The 19902-nt window shown below is 49.1% G+C and overlaps 2 protein-coding genes across 5 annotated transcripts in view; one reads left to right on the top strand and one right to left on the bottom strand.

Annotated features, from left to right (window-relative positions):
* The window catches only part of LOC128848260 (zinc finger protein 271-like), a 144799-nt gene extending 138156 nt beyond the window's left edge, over positions 1-6643 (top strand). For all 4 annotated transcript variants that reach the window (XR_008446998.1, XR_008446996.1, XR_008446995.1 and 1 more), the window contains one exon: positions 6046-6643. The gene's annotated coding sequence lies outside the window, so the exon portion shown is untranslated. The remainder of the gene's footprint in view (positions 1-6045) is intronic.
* LOC128847906 (zinc finger protein 271-like) overlaps positions 1-13828 on the bottom strand; it is a 59358-nt gene extending 45530 nt beyond the window's left edge. Inside the window, exons 1-3 of the mRNA XM_054047638.1 lie at positions 13517-13828; positions 11992-12177; positions 160-1173 (exon numbers count right to left, since the gene is read on the bottom strand). Of these exons, the coding sequence (XP_053903613.1) occupies positions 160-1173; positions 11992-12025 (1048 nt within the window). The 5' untranslated portion in view covers positions 12026-12177; positions 13517-13828. The remainder of the gene's footprint in view (positions 1-159; positions 1174-11991; positions 12178-13516) is intronic.
* Between the last annotated feature and the right edge of the window lie 6074 nt (positions 13829-19902).

Raw genomic sequence — 19902 nt, 5'->3', positions numbered from 1 at the left:
CTCTGCCTCCTGCTCTGCATGACTCTGTTCTAGGAACGTGATTTCATTATCTACTTTAATAGCTATTGCATGTCCTCATTAGATGGCCAGTACTGTCTTACCTGACCCTCCGATATTCGTGGGAATCAACCATGTTGTTGTTCACTTCACCCATCTTCTAGGGTTTCTCTTGTGTGTGGATTCTCTGATGTCTGATGAGGGATGAGCTGTCACGAAAGCTGTTCCCACAGTCCAAGCATTTAAAGGGTCTCTCTCCTGTGTGGATTGTCTGGTGTCTATTAAGGTGCGAGAGACGACCGAAGCTTTTCCTGCACTCAGGGCATTTGTAGGGCTTCTCTCCTGTGTGGATCCTCTGATGCGTAATAAGGTTTGAGCTGTCACTGAAGCTTTTCCCACAGTTGGAGCATATATAGGGTTTCTCTCCCTTATGGGTTTTTTGATGTGAAATAAGGTGGGAGCTCAGACTAAAGCTTTTCCCACACTCATTGCATTTGTAGGGTCTCTCCCCCGTATGGGTTCTCTGATGTTTAGTGAGGTCTGAGCGCTGGCTAAATATTTTCTCACAGTCAAGACATTTATAGGGCTTCTCTCCAGTGTGCATTTTCTGATGTGTTATAAGGACTGAGTTGTAACTGAAGCTTTTCCCACAGTCGGGGCATTTATAGGGCCGTTCTCCTGTGTGGATTCTCTGGTGTATAAGAAGATTGGACTGCTGATTGAAGCTTTTTCCACACTCAGAGCAGCTATACGGTTTCTCCTCTGTATGGGTTCTCTGATGTGAAATAAGGTGTGAGCTGCGGCTGAAGCTTTTCTCACAGTCTAGACACTTATAGGGTTTCTCTCCTGTGTGGATTCTCTGGTGAGTAATAAGGGCTGATTTCCAAAGGAAGCTTCTCCCACAGTCACTGCATAAGTTCAGTTCCTCTCCAGAGGCGATTCTCTGTAGTACAGGCTGTTTGATTTCTTTGAACCCTCTGCTCCTGTGAGTGGATTCACGCTGGATCTCCCCTGCTTGGTTTCCCAGCTGCCTCTCTGGCCTGCGCTGACTCTGACAGGCTTCTCCCTGTTCAGTGCTCTGGAAAACTTTCCCTGTGGCTCTACCTGATAATGTCACCTGTGATCCCACCTGCTCAGAATCTTCCTTCTTTTTCTCACTCACCGTCCCATCACCTGCTGGGATAGAAAGAGAATCCAGACAGGAATCATCCACTGTGCTGAGGGGGAAGAAGAGAATAGCAAAGGGAGGAAAAAAACTAACTAATTACTGGGGACTTAAAAGAAATCAGGAAGAAAAAATCTCCATCCACCGCAACTATATTTCAAAGGAGGGAGAGGAAGGGACCAATTCAACCTCCTATCCCATCTGAATATAGCTGAGGATTGGTGAAAATTCATCAGTGATGTCTGCCAAGGGGATATAGCTAAATTGTTTTTGAGTCAGTTTCATCAATTCCTCTCCTGTATGTGTGTCTTTTAAGATCCCCTTTTCCTTGTAGCCCTGAAGACTGGGAACCGTAGGCATCAACTTCTGATTTTCCCTGGGGGTGCTCAATCCCCACTTAGCCCCGGCCCCGCTCCACTCTTCCCCCAAGGTCCCAACCCTGACCCACCTCTTCCTCCCCACCCCAGGCCCTTCCCCCACGGCTCCACCCCCACCATGCCTCTTTATGCCCCCTCCCCTGAGCCCGCCTCACCCTCATGCCTCCCCCCTCCCTCCCAGTGCCTCCTGCATGCTACAGAACAGCTGTTCCGCAGTGTTCAGGAGGCACTGGAAGGGAGGGAGAGGAATTGATTGGCGGGGCTGCCCATGGGCAAGAGGGGGGAGCTTGGCTGCTGGTGGGTACTAAGCACCTGCTAATTTTTCTCCATGGATGCTCCAGCCCTGGAGCACCCATGGAGTCGGCGCCTTTGTTGGGGACCCATGGCTCCTGCCCTCATTCCAGCTGGGAGATCAGGTTGGGTTTGAAAAATGGAAATCCTGCACAGGGGGTCAAGGGAACAAGTGTTTGATCTTGTTCATTAAGCTCAGTGCTGTTACTGCTTCCAGAGCGAGGATATTAGTAACCTACCCTGAAAGGATCCTTCCTTTTCCCAACCGCAGCCTACAGGGACTGAGCTATAAATTATACAAGATCACATGACGCACTGATCTGGAGCAAGGGTTCATCCACTCTGTCTAGGGAATGGCCCTAACTTACTCCCCTGGGAAGCAGAGCAGAGTTGCTACCTTCTCTAGGTATCTGGCATAGGCACAAACTCCGTGGGTAGTCTGGGGTTGGAGCACCCACGGGGAAAAACTGATGGGTGATCTGCACCCACCTGCAGCTCCCTGCCCCGCCCCAGCTCACCTCCGCTTCTGCCTCCTCCCCTGAGCGCGCCGCATGCCCGCTTTTTCCCCCTTGCTCCCAGCGCTTGCTGCCGCAAAACAGCTGTTTCGCGCGACAAGTGCTGGGAGGGAGGAAGGGGGAGAAGGGGGAACGCGGCACGCTCAGGGGAGGAGGCGGGGCCGGGGCGGAGATTTGGGGAGCAGTCTAACAGGGGCAGGGACTTTGGGGAAGGGGTTGGAATGGGGGCAGGGCAGGGGTGGAGTCGGGGCATCCAGTGTTGATTTCAAGACCTCAAATGATGGAAAGTCCATCATATCCCTGCGAAATATAATGCAGTGATTAATTACCATAATGACTGTTAAACATATTTACAACCTGAATTTATCTAGACAAATTTTCCAGCCACTGGGCATCTTCCTGCTTTTGTTTATTAAATTAAAGAACCTTCTGCTCTCAGAAATCTCCTCACTATGATCTGGTCACTTCTTAACCTCCTCTTTGATAAGCTAAATAGATTGAGCTTCTTAAGTCTCTCATTACAAAGCAGGATTTCCATCATTCTCTTATCCAAACCCCATCGAATTTGTCAGCATCTCTTTTTTGACACAATATCCAGTAATGGTCTCCTTAATGCTGTATAGTGAAGTACTACCACCTCCCTATTCCTACTCGACATTCCCCTGCTTATACTTCCATGGCTCATGTTAGCTGTCATACCTACAGCATCCTACTGGGAGCTCATGTTCAGTTACTCTCCATCATGACCCCCTAAGTCAGGTTCAGAGTCACTGCAGTCCAAAGTCTCTCCAGAGCAGCAAGTACAGATGCTATCTAATACACAATCAGAAATTTAGGGCTGGAGGGGACCTCAAGAAATCATGAAGTCCAACCCCCTACACTGAGTCAGGAACAAGTTACCAAGACCATCCCTGACAGGTGTTTGTCTAACCTGTTCTTAAGAATCTTAAATTACAGGGAATCCACAACCTACCGTGGAAACCTTTTTCAATATTTTACTATCCTTTTAGTTAGAAAATTTCTCCTAATATCTACCTTAAACATCCACTGTTGCAGATTAAGCCTGTTTCTACTTGTCCTACCTTAAGTGGACATGAAGAACAACTGATCACTGTCCTCTTTAAAACAACCCTTAAAATATTTGAAGACCGTTATCAGGCTCTCGCTCAATCTCCTTTGTTTAAGACTAAAAATACCCAGTTTTTTTTTAACCTTTACTCATAATTCAGGTTTTCTAAATCATTTATAATTTTTGTTGCTCTCTACTGGACTCTCTCCAATTTGTCCACATGGGCCTGGACACACATAAGGAGTTAGGCTATTATTTATCATTCTGTTATCCTCTCAATATTTACCACATGATTGTTTAATAATTTGTTCCTCTATCTTTCCAGGTATCAAAGTTAGTTTGACTGGCTATATTTTCCCTAGGTGCTCTTTGTTACCTGTTTTAAAGATACATTTGCCTTTTTCCTGTTGTCTGGGACATCACCCTTCCTCCATGGATTCTCAAAGATTGCTACTGTTTCTGAGATTGCTTCAGCTATTTCCTTATCTACCATATGGCGAATTTCATCAGGCCTTTCCAACTTGAATACATCTAACTTATCTAAATATTCTTTAACCTGATCTTTACTTATTCTAGCTTGTCTTCCTTTCCCCTTCTCTTCAATATTAGTTATGTTAAGCATCTGGTCACAATTAACTTTATTTTTTAGTGAAGACTGAAACAAAATAGGCATTTAACACCCTAGCCACCCTAGCCCTGGTCTACACTACGAGTTTAGGTCAAATTTAGCAGCGTTAGGTCGATTTAACCCTGCACCCGTCCACATGACCAAACCTGTTTTGTCGACTTGAAGGGCTCTTAAAATCAATTTCTGTACTCCTCCCTGGCGAGGGGTTTAGCACTAAAATCGACCTCGCTGGGTCGAATTTGGGGTAGTGTGGACGCAATTCGATGGTATTGGATCTGGGAGCTATCCCAGAGTGCTCCATTGTGACCGCTCTGGACGGCACTCTCAACTCAGATGCACTGGCCAGGTAGACAGGAAAAGCCCTGAGAACATTTGAATTTCATTTCCTGTTTAGCCAGCGTGGCGAGCTGATCAGCACAGGTGACCATGCAGAGCTCATCAGCACAGGTGACCATGGAGTCCCAGAATTGCAAAAGAGCTCCAGCATGGACCGAACAGGAGGTACTGGATCTGATCGCTGTATGGGGAGAAGAATCCGTGCAGGCAGAACTCCATTCCAAAAGACGAAATGTCAATATATTTGCCAAAATCTCCAAGGGCATGATAGACAGAGACTACAACAGGGACACACAGCAGTGCCGCGTGAAAGTTAAGGAGCTGAGGCAAGCCTACCAAAAAACAAAGGATGCAAACAGTCACTCCAGGTCAGAGCCCCATACATGCCGCTTCTATGATGAGCTGCATGCAATTCTAGGGGGGCCCCTACTGCTACCCCACCACTGTCCGTGGACACCTGCAAGGGAGGAGTCTCATGCAACAGGGATGAGGATTTTGTGGATGAGGAAAAGGAGGAGGAGGTTGAGGATAGCGCACAGCAAGCAAGCAGAGAATTCCTTCTCCCCAGCAGCCAGGAACTGTTCATCACCCTGGAGCCAATACCCTCCCAGCCTTCCCAAGGTGGGCTCCCGGACCATGAAGCCGGAGAAGGTACCTCTAGTGAGTGTACCTTTGTAAATATAATACAGGGTTTAAAAGCAAGCGTGTTTAATGATTAATTTGCCCTGAAGACTTGGGATGCATTCACAGCCAGTATAGCTACTGGAAAAGTCTGGTAACGTTTCTGGGGATGGAGCGAAAATCCTCCCGGGAGATCTCCATGAAGCTCTCCTGGAGGTACTCTAAAAGCCTTTGCAGAAGGTTTATGGGGAGGGCAGCCTTATTCCGTCCTCCGTGGTAGGACACTTTACTACACCAAGCCAGTAGCAAGTAGTCTGGAATCATTGCAGAACAAAACATTGCAGCAAATGAGCCCGGGCTTTGGTGGCATTCAAGCAACATCCGTTCTTTATCTCTCTGTGTTAGCCTCAGGAAAGTGATATCATTCATGGTCACCTGGTTGAAATACAGGAAATTTGTTTAAGGGGACATTTAGAGGTGCCCGTTCCTGCTGGGCTGTTTGCCTTTGGCTGAAAAGAAATCATCCCCGTTGTTAGCCATGCAGTGGGGAGAGGCCCGTTCATGCTGAGCTGTTCATGTTTGGCTGACAGGGATCTTCCCTGATACTAGCCACGTGGGTGGGGTGGGGGGGAAGGAGGGTGAAGTGATCATCCCAGAGAATTGGGGGGGGCGGGTTGGATTGCGCTGCACATTCACCCTAAAACCGCAGCCCCTCCTTTTAAATGGCCAACCCAATGGGCTTTGCTTGGTATGGGAAAGGATGGCGCTGCTGTTTGAAACCATTCCCACATGTTATGAAGGTTGAAGAAGCCGAAACCCTTTGCCTTTCCATGGCTGCCTGCAAGCCGAATTCTATTACCCAGCCGAGCGTGTGTGATGTCTCACACCAAATCGGCAGGCACTCAGTGTAAGAGGCAAAATGCGACCTTGTACCAAAAGCACATGCTATGTAATGTGAATCGCTTGATTCAGTGTGAAAAAGTCTTCTCTTTGTTCTCTAAAATGTATCTTTTAAATACTACTCTCCCTTTTTTCCTCTCCCGCAGCTGCAAATGTTTCTACGCTCCCCCTATCATCACCGTCCCAGAGGCTAGCACAGATTAGAAGGCGGAAAAAAACGCACTCATGATGATATGTTCTCAGAGCTCATGCAGTCCTCCCGCACTGAAAGAGCTCAGCAGAATGCGTGGAGGCAAACAATGGAAGAGTCCAGGAAAGCATTAAATGAACGCGATAAGAGGAGGGAGGATGCAATGCTGAAGCTAATGGGGGAGCAAACTGACAAGCTCAGGTGTCTAGTGGAGCTGCAGGAAAGGCAGCAGGAGCACAGACTGCCGCTGCAGCCCTTGTATAACCGCCTGCCATCCTCCCCAAGTTCCATATCCTCCTCACCCAGACACCCAAGAATGTGGGTGGGGGAGGCTACGGGCATCCAGCCACTCCACCCCAGAGGACTGCCCAAGCAACAGAAGGCTGGCATTCAATAAGTTTTGAACTGTAGTGTGGCCTTGTCATTCCCTCCTCCTCTCATCCATCACCCCACCCGGTGCTTCGCTCCTCACCCACCCCTCCCGGGTTACCTTGTGAGTTTTCCCCCTATTTGTGTGATGAATTAATAAAGAATGCATGATTTTGAAACAATGACTTTATTGCCTCTGAAAGTGGTGATCGAAGGGGGAAGGTCAGTTGGCTTACAGGGAAGTAGAGTCAACCAAAGGGGTGGGTTTTCATCAAGGAGAAACAAACAGAACTGTCACACCGTAGCCTAGCCAGTCATGAAACTGGTTTTCAAAGCTTCTCTGATGCGCAGCACACCCAGCTGTGCTCTTCTAATCACCTCGGTGTCTGGCTGCGCTTAATCAGCCGCCAGGCAATTTGCCTCAACCTCCCACCCCACCATAAACGTCTCTCCCTTACTCTCACAGATATTGTGGAGCACACAGCAAGCAGCAACAACAATGGGAATACTGGTTTCACTGAGGTCTAACCTAGTCAGTAAACTGCGCCAGCACGTTTTTAAATGTCCAAATGCACAATCTACCACCATTCTGCACTTGCTCAGCCTATAGTTGAACTGCTCCTTACTACTGTCCAGGGCACTTGTGTATGGCTGGGTCCCCAAGGATAACTATAAGCATTTCAACATCCCTAATGGTAATTTTCTGGTCTGGGAAGTAAGTTCCTTCCTGCAGCTGTTCAAAAAGACCAGAGTTCCTGAAGATGTGAGCGTTATGCACCTTTCCTGGCCATCCCACGTTGATGTCGGTAAACGTCCCTTGTGATCCACCAGTGCTTGCAGCACCATTGAAAAGTACCCCTTCCGGTTTATATACCATCTGCCAAGGTGGTCCAGTCCAAAGATAGGGATATGCATTCTGTCTACCGCCCCACCACAGTTAGGGAACCCCATTGCAGCAAAGCTATCCACTATGACCTGCACATTTCCCAGAGTCACTACCCTTGATAGAAGCAGCTCAGTGATTGTGTTGGCTACTTGGATCACAGCAGCCCCCACAGTAGATTTACCCACTCCAAATTGATTTCCGACTGACTGGTAGCTGTCTGGCATTGCAAGATTCCAGAGGGCTATCGCCACTCGCTTCTCAACTGTGAGGGCTGCTCTCATCTTGGTATTCTTGCACTTCAGGGCAGGGGAAAGCAAGTCACACAGTACAGAGGATACAGAGGGACCGAGACAAATTAGAAGATTGGGCCAAGAGAAAGCTGATGAAGTTCAACAAGGACAAGTGCAGAGTCCTGCACTTCGGATGGAAGAATCCCAGGCACTGCTACAGACTAGGGACCAAATGGCTAGGCAGAAGTTCTGCAGAAAAGACCTAGGGGTTACAGTGGACGAGAAACTGAATATGAGTCAACAGTATGCCCTTGTTGCCAAGAAGGCTAATGGCATTTTGGGCTGTATAAGTAGGGGCATTGCCAGCAGATCGAGGGACATGATCATTCCCCTCTATTCGACATTGGTGAGGCTTTATCTGGAGTACTGCATCCAGTTTTGGGCCCCACACTACAAGAAGGACGTGGACAAAGAGTCCAGCGGACAGCAACAAAAATGATTAGGGGGCTGGAGCACATGACTTATGAGGAGAGGCTGAGGGAACTGGGATTACTTAGTCTGCAGAAGAGAAGAATGAGGGGGGATTTGATAGCTGCTTTCAACTACCTGAAAGGGGGTTCCAAAGAGGATGGATCTAGACTGTTCTCAGTGGTAGCAGATGACAAAACAAGGAGTAATGGTCTCAAGTTGCAGTGGGGGAGGTTTAGGTTGGATATTAGGAAAAACTTTTTCACTAGGAGGGTGGTGAAGCACTGGAATGGGTTACCTAGGGAGGTGGTGGAATCTCCATCCTTAGAGGTTTTTAAGGTCAGGCTGGACAAAAGCTCTGGCTGGGATGATTTAGTTGGGGATTGGTCCTGTTTGAGTGGGGGGTTGGACTAAAAAAAAAAATAATGGAGATATCCTATCTCCTAGAACTGGAAGGGACCTTGAAAGGTCATTGAATCCAGCCCCCTGCCTTCACTAGCAGGACCAATTACTGATTTTGCCCCAGATCCCTAGGCGGCCCCCTCAAGGACTGAACTCTTAACCCTGGGTTTAGCAGGCCAATGCTCAAACCACTGAGCTATCCCTCCCCCCCAACTAGATGACCTCCTGAGGTCCCTTCGAACCCTGATATTCTATGAAGTTCCATGAAGGTGCCCTTACGCATGCAAAAGAATCATCCCAGACCTGCAACACTATGCGATCCCACCAGTCTGTGCTTGTTTCCCAGGCACAGAATCGGCGTTCCATGGCATGAACCTGCCCCCTTACCACCATGATGTCCAAATTGCCAGGGCCTGTGCTTTGAGAGAAGTCTGTGTCCATGTCCTCATCACTATTGTGATCGGGCTGTCGTCGCCTTCTTTTGCAGGGTCTGCACATACTGCAGGATAATGCGCGAGGTGTTTACAATGCTCACAACAGCAGCGGTGAGCAGGCTCCATGCCGTATTGGCCTCCTACTTTTCTTCCTATCTTTCGTGTTGGGATAGTTTGTTGTGCCTTTAATATTGTCTTCTTGAGAAACTGCCAGCTCTCCTAAACTCCTTTTTTCCCTTTGATTTTCTTCCCATGGGACTCTACTTCCCAGTTCTCTGAGTTTGTTAAAGTCTGCTTTATTTTTAAGTCCATTGTCCTTACTCTGCTCCTCACTCCTCCTTTTCTTAGAGTCATGAAATTTATCATTTCATGATCAGATTCACAACCAAGTTCCTCCCTGTTAGACTCTTATCTCAAATGGCTAACCCTTGCTTACTTCCCCCACATTCTAAAACAAGAAGTTGTCCCCAGGGGTGATAAACAAGGCTGACTTTGTTGGGGGTCTACTACAGGTAGAAATGAGAACTTTCCATTTTGCAAGGATCGCTCAACTCATCCTCTTGTGTTACTCTGTGCAACAAAGACCCATAAAGATAAAGACCCTTCTCAGTTCAAACATAGACACACAATCCTGCTAACCCATGAAGAAGGAGCAGCAGCCACCATCATATTCCATCCATGGAAACTCAGGAATGTCATTGTCACAACTACAGAGTTAGCTCCATTTTTGTCCCCTTTCTGAGTTCACCCACCTCACATCTTGGGCCTCCAAGGGGAGTTAGGCACCTAAGCACTTATCCACATCTTTAAGCTCCTGAACACCTTTTAAAAATGTGACTAAGTGACTTGCACAACATCACGGAGGAAGTCTTTCGCATACCATGAATGAACAATGTGATGCAGTTGCTCCCCCAAAAAAGTGCTAATTATAATTCTGGGATGCATTGAATGGAGTGTCATATCAGAAACGGGAGATAATTGTCCCACTCTACTCAACACTGGTGTGGCCTCAGCTGGAGTAGTGTGTCCAATTCTGGGCATCTCACTTCAGGAAAGATGTGGAAAAATTGGAGAGTCCAGAGGAGAGGGGGAAAAATCATAAATGGTTTAGAAAATCTGACCTGTGAGGAAAGATTTTAAAAAAACTGGTCATGTTTAATCTTGAGAAAGGATACCTGAGGGGAAACCTGACATCATATGTGAAGACTGTTAAGGGCTGTTTATAGAATCATAGATTATCAGGGTTAGAAGGAACCTCAGGGAGTCATCTAGTCCAACTCCTGCTCAAAGCAGGATCAATCCCCAACTAAATGTATAAAGAGGATGATGTTCTCTGTGTCTACTGAAGGCAGGATAAAAAGTAATCCAGCTTAATATGCAGCAAGAGACATTTTGTGTTAGATATTAGGAAAAACTAACTAACTATCAGGGTAATTAAGCTCTGGAACAAGCTTCCAAGGGAGGCTGTGGAATCCCCATCATTGGAGGTTTTTAAGAACAGGTTGGACAAACACCTGTCAGGGACAGTCTAAGTTTACTTGGTCCTGCCTCAGTGCAGGAGGCTGGACTTGATGACCTTGCAAGATCCTTCTAGCCTTACATTTCTATGATTCTATAGCAGGAAATTGAACTCACATCTCCCAAGTTTCAGTTGAAAGCCCTATCCACTAGATCATCTTTTCTTTTCTACAAGGTACCACATACTCCTAGTGAGAGAGAGAGACCCTTCTCAAAAGAGCTTTTAAACTAAGCAGACAAGACAGCAAAGTATGGATTGTTCTCTCCACTTGACAGAGAGAGAATTGAAGCCTAAATGGCTTAAAACAGGGACTTTTGAAGATATCCAGACATCCAAGTCACTGCAAGATGGACTCCTCACTCATTTGGGACCCTTCAAGAACATAAGCCTACAATAACTTACAAGAGCTAAGACTGGGAGTTCTAGATAGAAGCAGAAGTTTGAGCACAGGTCTCCCATATGACCCAATGCAGTGCCTGAATCACAAGACCAGCTTTTCTCACTTGTTTTCCTACTGTATTAGTACATCCCACAGAACTCCTCCACCCCATAAATTACTTCATAAACTCTCCTCCAGAACTCAGCCCCTTTCACTGTGAGGAACTATTTTACAGAGAGAAACCACGACCAGGAAAGGATACCAGGAACAACACCCGCCTTCCAAGAGTTCAGCATAGGGTGACCATATTTCCCAAAGGAAAAATGAGACACTATATGGGGCTGGCCCAAGCCATCCCACCCACCCCACTGCATGGGCCTGGCCTGAGCCACTCACCCGAACCCTGCCCACTCCCACCCCCCCGTGTGTTGCTCGCCCGAGTCCTGTCTGCCCCCTGCGTGAGGTTGGGGCTGGCATCGCTGCTTGCCCAAGCACTGCCTGTCCACATGTTCTTCTGCACCCCACTTTTTTGACAAAAGTGGACATTTGTCCAATTTGCTCTTATCAACTGATCAAGTTGGCAAGAGCAAACGGGACAAATGCCATCTTTTGCCAAAAAAGTCATGATGGCCGGAACAGGGCTAAAAAAAGGGACTGTCCCGGCCAAAGTGGGACGTATGGTCACCCTGAGCATATGGGCAGAAGAGGTAGCCCTGGAGGAGCTAATGGCAACCAGTCCCAGCCCTGTGACTTCGATTCTCTTCCACCACCCAGGAAGGGCATTGATCAAACATCTGGGGCCTTCCACTAACGCAGCTGGCTGAGGCAGATCACAGATAAGATGAAGGTGAAGAACATCTGACAATCTGGCCACTGGGGACTTAAGCAGAGCTGAGTCATGAGCCATTTGTCCATCTATGAGACAGAAGAGGGGTTAGAGGTCCCAGAGGATGGAACTTGCTTGGGGAAGTGGTGGTGGGGAAGATGATGAGTTTGTCCTATGTCAAAGCCTTTGTCATCAGGAAAAGTAGCACCATCATGATGCCCCTGAATTGACTGTCTCTTGGGGACAGTGTCTTGCACACAGGATCTGATGACTACAGGGGCTGATCCCCCTGACATATGAGGGATGAGTGAAGAACCCTGCACAGAAGCTGACCCAGATGCTTCAGAGACCTCCCAGCTTGTAATGCCCGAGGGGACAGGAATCCTTACCCAGCGAGGTTGAAATCTCATAATTCTCCTGCATAATGATCCTGTAGCGGGTTCTCTGGCTGGGGTCCGGCAAAGTTCGCTCACTCTCTTGGTGAAATGCATAGCCACCTCTTCAAAAGTCACCAGCTCCACTTCAGACATTTCCCTTCTCCATCCCCCAGAATGATGGGACAATCTAGAATCAGGCTGCAAAATAACATTCACATTTATCCACGAGAGCAGGGTGACTAGGGAAGTTTCAGAAGGGGCTTTAATCTATCGCACACTCTGATTCCCAATAGGTTCTTTCTCTAAAGACAAGTTCTAGATCAGGGGTGGACAAACTACGGCCCACGGGCCACATCCAGCTCACGGGACTGTCCTGCCTGGCCCCCGAGCTCCTGGCCTGGGAGGCTAGTCCCCGGCCCCTCCCCTGCAGCCTCAGCTTGCTCGCTCCGCTGCCGGCGCAATGCTCTGGGCGGCGGGGCTGTGAGCTCCTGAGACAGCGAGGTCCTGGGGCAGCACAGCTGCAGAGCCCGGACGGACCTGGTGCTCTGTGCTGTGTGGTGGCGGTGGCAGGGGGGATTGGATAGAGGGCAGGGGAGTTCGGGGTGGTGGTCGGAGGCGGGGGTGTGGATGGTGGTCGGGGGGGGAGATTGGGTTGAATGGGGGCAGAGGTCCCGGGGGGCAGTCAGGAAGGAGAGGGGGTTGGATGGGGCGGCAGGGGGCAGGCAGGGGTTCCAGGGGCAGTCAGGGGACAGGGAGAAGGGGTGGTTGGATGGAGCAGGGGTCCCGGGGGGGGCCCATCAGGAATGAGAGGAGGGGTTGGATGGGGCTGCAGAGGTCCGGGGGCAGTCAGGGGACAGGGAGCAGGGGTGTATGGATGGGGCAGGGGTCCCAGAGGGGCCATCAGGGAACGGGGGGTTGGATGGGGGTGCAGTCCAGGGGGGGCAGACTGGAGGTGGGGGCCAGGCCACGACCCCCTCCCCTAATTGGCCCTCCATACAATTTACGAAACCCGAAGCGGCCCTCAGGCCAAAAAGTTTGCCCGCCCCTGTTCTAGATTCTGCCAGGCCAAATACTGGAGCCAAGATATTAAAAAAGAGCAACCTAAAAGTTAAGCTCTTAAATCCATATTCATTCATCTCAGTAAGTTGCTTGATTTTTAAGACCGTGAGCATGTAACATTGGGGTTCAATTCCGAGTGCCCAGCAATTTTGCAATCAGGTGCGTGAATATAAAACAAACTTAATTTTAGACTCCTCTATTTAAAGATCTTGGCCTTGGTCTCTTTATTGTGGAATCTCCATCATTGGAGATTTTTAAGAGCAGGTTAGAAAAACACCCATCAGGGATGGTGTAGATCATACTTAGTCCTGCCATGAGTGCAGAGGACTGGACTAGATGACCTCTTGAGGTCCCTTCCAGTCCTATGATTCTATTGCAGGGCAGAGCCAGACAGACCTTCCCACAAGGATTAAGTCTACCGAGACACTGTTAAATCCTCCCAGTAACAGAAATAAATGAAGTCGGTAAGACCACTCACATGTTCAAAGACAAGCAGGTGTGTAAATGCTGGTAGAAGTGGATCCCAAGTAAGTTAAAAAAAATTTGTATTGAATGAAAACAAAATCAGTGAGTATGCACAATGGAGAATTATTCAACCCTCCTAACATACATACATCATAACAGATTTTTACCAGACTACAGAGATGACAGTGTCTGACCTTAGGAATTCTTTCCATCAACTGTAAAACTTCTAGAAAAACTGTTTAAGGTGCTAGAGCTCTTCAGAAAATGATTAGTTTTTAATTTCCTCCCACCCCATCCAACAAAAACGGGTTAAGTGGTTCTTCTGAAAGTTCATAAAATAGATCAGACACGAGGTCCATCTAGTAACTTTGAGCATTTTATAAGCAACCGAAAAGGTCCATGAAACTGTGCAGCCAACACTAACTGTCAGTGTCACTGTGCACTCCAGCTATACGGAAAGGTGCAGAACCAAAGGAGCCGCTCTGGGGGATCCTCCTGTCACTGTCCTCAGGGCAGCGCCTCCCCACAGCAGTGCAGGAACCAGGCAGAGGCAGGAACTGGCTTTTCCTCTCCCTGCTCCTCACCTTGTCCCAGGAAAGTCAATCTGCCCCGGGGGGCTGCAGGGAATGGGGCTGGGTGGGGCTGGGAGCCGGGACCTCCCTCCCCACTGATTGCTCCTGCTGCCCCTGCCAGTCTCTCCCCTTGTCTCCCTCCCGCCCACTCTCCTCTCGGGCTGGGAGACTCGGTCCCTGGCCCGGCCCGGGTCGTTCGCTCTCCCGGAGCTGGCTCGGCTCCTGCAGGCGCTCAGGGGGGCAGATCCTGGGGGGTCAGGGAGGGCGGCAGCTCTGGGACTCGCAGACCCCGCCCGGGAGCGGAGCTGGGGCAAGGAGGGGCCACTGGTGCAAAGTCACTTTCCTGCCCGGCCCCAGCCCTTTCCCCCGGGTCTCTCCCCTCACCTGCAGGCTCCGGCTCAGGGGCTGGTGTCGGCAGAGCCCGGGGCTGGTTCCAGCCCCCGCAGAAAGTCCCCCCGGGATGGGCACGGTGGGGGTGGGGGGTTAGTGCAGATCTGCCCCCAGCGTAATGTTATAACCTGTCTAAACCCAATTAATAGTTTGCTCTTTCTGAGCATGCGCATTATGGGAACTAGGCATGCTCAGTAACATCTATTTGAAGCTACTGCCCGCCCTTGGGTGGGGAATTGTGCTCCCTGCATTTGCGTTCACAGGGGGTTAAAAGTGTGTAGGGCAGGCGGCGGGCGAATAGGAGAAGGTAGGCGGAGTTTGTGCAGTGGTTAATCTGATTTCACAGGAGGGTCAAACAGTTGGTGAAGCAGTGAAGGGGGGGCGGTAAGGAGTAAAATCAGGGACAGGGTTAAGAATGGGGTAGCGGCTCTGCCAGACAGTGGGAGAGGGGAAAACCCCACGATTGGAGAGGCAGAGGGGGTAACAGGTACCTCAGATGGGCTGAGCCATCTGCAATGGTTGCAAAAAATAACTGGACTGCCTTTGTCGTGTAATCCACTGTAACTGTAGTTTTGTGGCTTTAAATTATTTTGTTAATTTTTTTATTATTCTTAGCGCTTCATCCTTTACCTTCATTAACGTTGTGCAGATGGAGGCCCCAGTGCCATTGAATTTATATTTTAATAGCAAATAAACATTGAAAATATTAATAGTTGCTAGCCGCTTCAGCGCTCACCTCTCACAGTGTTTCTAGGAGAGCACTTCCTGTTTGGATGGGGAGCTTTTAATTCAAAATTTTTGTTTTGTTTTCATACACAAGCTGCTAAGGCTGACAGATTTCCGGGGTTGTTGTCAAAACTTCTTCAATTTCCTTTGAGCTACTAATGGGGATTGCCTTTATCAACTGTTATTTTATCTCTCTATCCAACATTCTAATGCTTGAAGAAAGTGTCACAACTTCTGTGTAGAACGTGGCTCCCAAATATTCGCCACAGGCCAGATTTTTAAAGGTTGAAAGCACCTAGTTGCTTTTGAAAATCCCACTAGTCACCTAAATCCCTTTAAAAATCTGACCCTAAGGGCATTATACTATCTTGTATGGAAACCTTCTCAAATGTAAATTTCTACTATAGATCTACAACCCCCAGATAGACCTGATAACCACAAGAATTCAAAAAATCATGTTATACATCCAAAAGTTATTAAATTAAATAAATAAATACATTTTACAAATACAAATTAAAGCTGTTTAATTTGCTTTTTTGTTTCTGAGTCTTTAGCATCCACTAACTTCATATTTTTCCTGTTACCTCTTTCAAAGAATCCATATACTTAAAACAGTTGTACATTCCTATAACATTTAATACTGTTTTGGACTTCCAGTAATATGATTTCCCCTAACCCTCCGGTTTTGTAATTGGAAATTTATTAATTGTAATTTCTGTAAGTAATCCCACCATCTTGCAAACACTGAGGTGCACACTCTATTCTTCTATTACTTCATTTGTTATATACATAGATGTTGATTTTCTACTAAATTATTTATACTTCTTATTTTATACTGTAATTTCATAGCTTTCTATGTAGGCTACATATTTTGTTATGACACATTTCAGTGATGTTCTTCATTCTGACGATCTTACTGTTCTTTACTGCCAAAAACAAAGGCCTGGTTTACACTACAGAGTTAGGTTAATGCAAGGTGGCTTACATGGATCTAATTATGTCAGTGTCTACACTACAATACTGCTTCTGCCAAAGTAAGTCACCTGCTATTCCTACATCATAACTCCACCTTTACGAGAAGTATAGTAGTGCTTATGTTAGGGTTACCATATTTCAACAATCAAAAAAGAGGATGGGAGGAGCCCCGCCCCTGTCCTGCCCTAGCCCCGCCCCTGCTCCTTCCACTCCCTCCCACTTCCCACCCCCTCAGAACCCCCAACCCTCCCCCTCACTCCTTGTCCCCCTGACTGCCCCCTCCTGGGACCTTCCCCACATCCTAACTGGCCCCCTAGGACCCTACCCCCTACCTGTCCCCTGACTGCCCCAACCCTTATCCACACCCCCACCCCCTGACAGCCCCCCCCCCCAGAACTCCTGACCCATCTAAACCGGTCTGCTCCCTGTCCCCTGACTGCCCCCTCCTGGGACCCCTGCTCCTAACTGCCCTCCAGAACCCCACCCCCTACCTAAGCCTCCCTGTTCCTTATCCCCTAACTGCTCCCTTCTGAGACCCCCCCACCTGTACTCTGACTGCCCAAAACCTTACACCCCCAAACCCCAGACAGCCCCCCCCGAATTCCTGACCCATCCAACCCTCCCCCAGCTCCCTGTCTCTTGACTACCCCCCTCCAGAACCTCCCTGCCACTTCTCTGACCCCCTGGCCCCCTTACTGTGCTGCAGAGCAGCGCACTCGGCAGCGGGGGAGGGGAGCAGGGTCGGAGCTTCAGACTGCCAGAGGCCGAGGCGAACGGCCGACCGGCAATCTGCGAATACAGGGAGGGGGAGGGAGGGAGAGAGAGGAGGGGACTGGTCTCAAGTTGCAGGGGAGAGGAGGGGGGAAGTGGAGGAAGGGCTCAGGCTGCTGGAGCCCTGTGCAAGTGGCACGATCCGGCCGGCTGCCCTGTAAGCCGCGCACACTCTGCATGGGGGGGGGGGGGGGGGAAGTCCGGACATTGACAAATTCCCCCCGGACGCTATTTTTAACTCAAAAAAGCTGGACATGTCCGGGGGAATCCGGACGAATGGTAACCCTAGCTTATGTTGATGTTGTTAGGTGGATGCAGTATCAGTGTACCCCTGTGTTACTTAGTAGCCTCCAGGACGTGTCCCACAATGTTCCACCATGACCACGCTGGTCACCTTTTTGAACTCCGCTGCTTGGCAGCCAGGTACACAGGAACATGCCTCTCCCCTGTTAAAGGCCTGCAAATTTTTGAAATTCTATTTTCTGTTTGCTTGGCACAGAGAGCTCACTTAGCAACTGCCCAGCTGAGCAAGCCGGCAACATGCAGCAAATGTGCTCCTGCCTGGACTGCACAGGAGGTGATGGAGCTCCTGGATCTGTGGGGACAAGAGGCTGTGCAGCACAGCTCCCATCCAGTGGTAGCATTGTGGACATCTATGAGCAGATCGCTCATGGCATGGCTGGGGGAGAGGGGCTAGAACAGGGACTCACAGCAGTGCCGTGTAAAAGTGAAGGATCTGCGGCATGCATGCCAAAAGGCAAGGGAGGCAAACCATCGCTCTGGTATGGCGCCGCAGACATGCTGCTTTTACATGGAGCTGCATGCTATTCTCTGCAGTGACCCCACCTCCAACGCCAAGGACCCCATTAATACATAGGAGGAGTCGGAGTCACGGGCCTTGGTCAATCCTGAAGATGAGGTGTTGGATGAGGAGCAGAATGGGGGGGGGGGGGGAGAAAGACAGGTGACCAGGGGATCCAGAGCCATGGCGACCCAGGAGCTGTTTTTAATTCTGGAGCATAGATGAGCATGATGCAGAGAAAAGTGTGCAGTTTGCATTGCTATTGCAGGAACATGTCTTCTCATTTACTATTTTTTGTTTGTGCTACAAGAGGTAGTGAAATAGCTGCTCTACCTCCACTGGTTATCTGCTTCTCATTCCCCGGCACAGTTAGGCAGAGGGGGCCCTGTGAAACAGTTTGTTTGTGTGCACCGGGATGTCCCGTGAATCCTCCAGAGAGATCTCGAGGAAACTTTTCTGGAGGTAATCTTCAGTCCCCCGCCGAAAGTTTCTGGGGAGGGCTACCTTATTTCTTCCGGCCCGGTGACACTTTCTCACACCACTCATCAATTAAATCAGCACACAGCGTATGGTCCCAGTCTGCAACCAGACACATGCAGCAGCTGTTGCCTTTTCACCTCCATTACCCTCAGGAGTAAGAAATCAGCTAAAGTCACCAGAGGGAGCCGCGATCAGCCAAACCTGCAGACGTGGCAGGTAAACAAAGCAGCCCGGCCTGCCAGGGTGCTTACCCTGGTGAGCTATGTGCCAAAGGTTGCCAACCCCTGCTCTAGTGCCCGGGACACCTCCCCCCCACCGCATCTTGTGCCAGCTCACTCCTCTCCCCCTGGGCCATACGCACCATGGCTGGGACTGCAACTGCAGCCTGTGAATACCTGGCCAAAGTGAAAATGTACTGCTTGAAACTTGCGTGGACTAACGGGAGTGATTTCAATATAGCAATTTTTCCATATATCTTGACTATGCACTCACACTAGCACCTCTGTGCATTGTATCTTTTGCAGCTGAAAACGTGGTCTTCCCCTCTCCCTCCACACCAGTGGAGAAGCTGGCCCAGATAAGGACGAGAAGGAAAAGAATGCAGGATGACATGTTTGCAGGGATCATGCAAGCCTCTGGAGCAGCGGACACTGAGCAGAGGGCGTGGAGGATCACGCTCTCGCACAAAATAGACAGGGACATTGAGGAAGGAGCTCACAAGAAGGAGAGTGACGTGCAGCAGGAGATGATAGCGCTTCTGAAGGAGCGAACAGACATGAGGAGGAGTCTGGTTGACCTTCAGGTGCAACACATTTGAGCTCACCTTCCTCTGCACACCCTCAACAGTTCCATTCCAGAACCTCTCCCCTTCCCCCCTCCCCCACATTCCATGTGTCAGCAGGGACCAGTGCCTTATCCTTACCACTCCTCCCCGGGGAAGAGTGCAGACCATCACAGCTACACATACACTGATCTGTGACAGACAAGGTAGGGTGTATTATATGTGTTTTTCAAAAGCAAAATGCCTGTGGTTTCCCTTTCCCCAATTCAGACCCCTGCATTTGCAAAGTTCATGTCAGTTTAAATATAGTTGTTTGCATGGGTTTTCAATAAAAGTCCATTTATGGAAACTAGGGCTGTTGATTAAGCGCAATTAACTCATGCGATTAACTAAAAAAAGATTAATTGCGATTAAGCGCAGTTTTAATGCACGGTTAAACAATAGACTACTAGTTTTTTTGGTTACATAACTGCACTCAAAAACAAAACAATGTAAAACTTTAGAGCCTACAAGTCCACTCAGTCCTACTTCTTATTCAGCCGGTCGCTACAAGAAACAAGTTTGTTTACATTTGCAGGAGATAATGCTGTGTGCTTCTTATTTACAACGTCACCTGAACAGTACCAGATTTACCATGGCGCCAGGCCCACGGTCAAAAGGGGCCATGGCCCACCCTTCTCTGCCCCCCGCTCTCTCCTGTGGGGTCAGAAGCTTGATGCTGCCGGCTGCTGGGGCTCCATGGCAGGCTCTGCCAGCAGCAGCCAAGCTCCTCCCCCGCCTCTTTCCCCAGCATGCTATGTTCCCTTCCCCGCCGATCAGCTGCTTGCTGGCAGGAGCGGAGCCGCAGCACACTGCTCTGGGGAGGAGGAGGAGAAGAGCCGGGGGCGAGGCCTTGGTGAAGG

Source organism: Malaclemys terrapin, chromosome 13, assembly GCF_027887155.1.
Source record: "Malaclemys terrapin pileata isolate rMalTer1 chromosome 13, rMalTer1.hap1, whole genome shotgun sequence".
Classification (NCBI taxonomy): domain Eukaryota; kingdom Metazoa; phylum Chordata; order Testudines; family Emydidae; genus Malaclemys; species Malaclemys terrapin.
The sequence above is the reverse complement of the archived record's forward strand: the minus strand, read 5'-3'. Positions and strand labels throughout refer to the sequence as shown.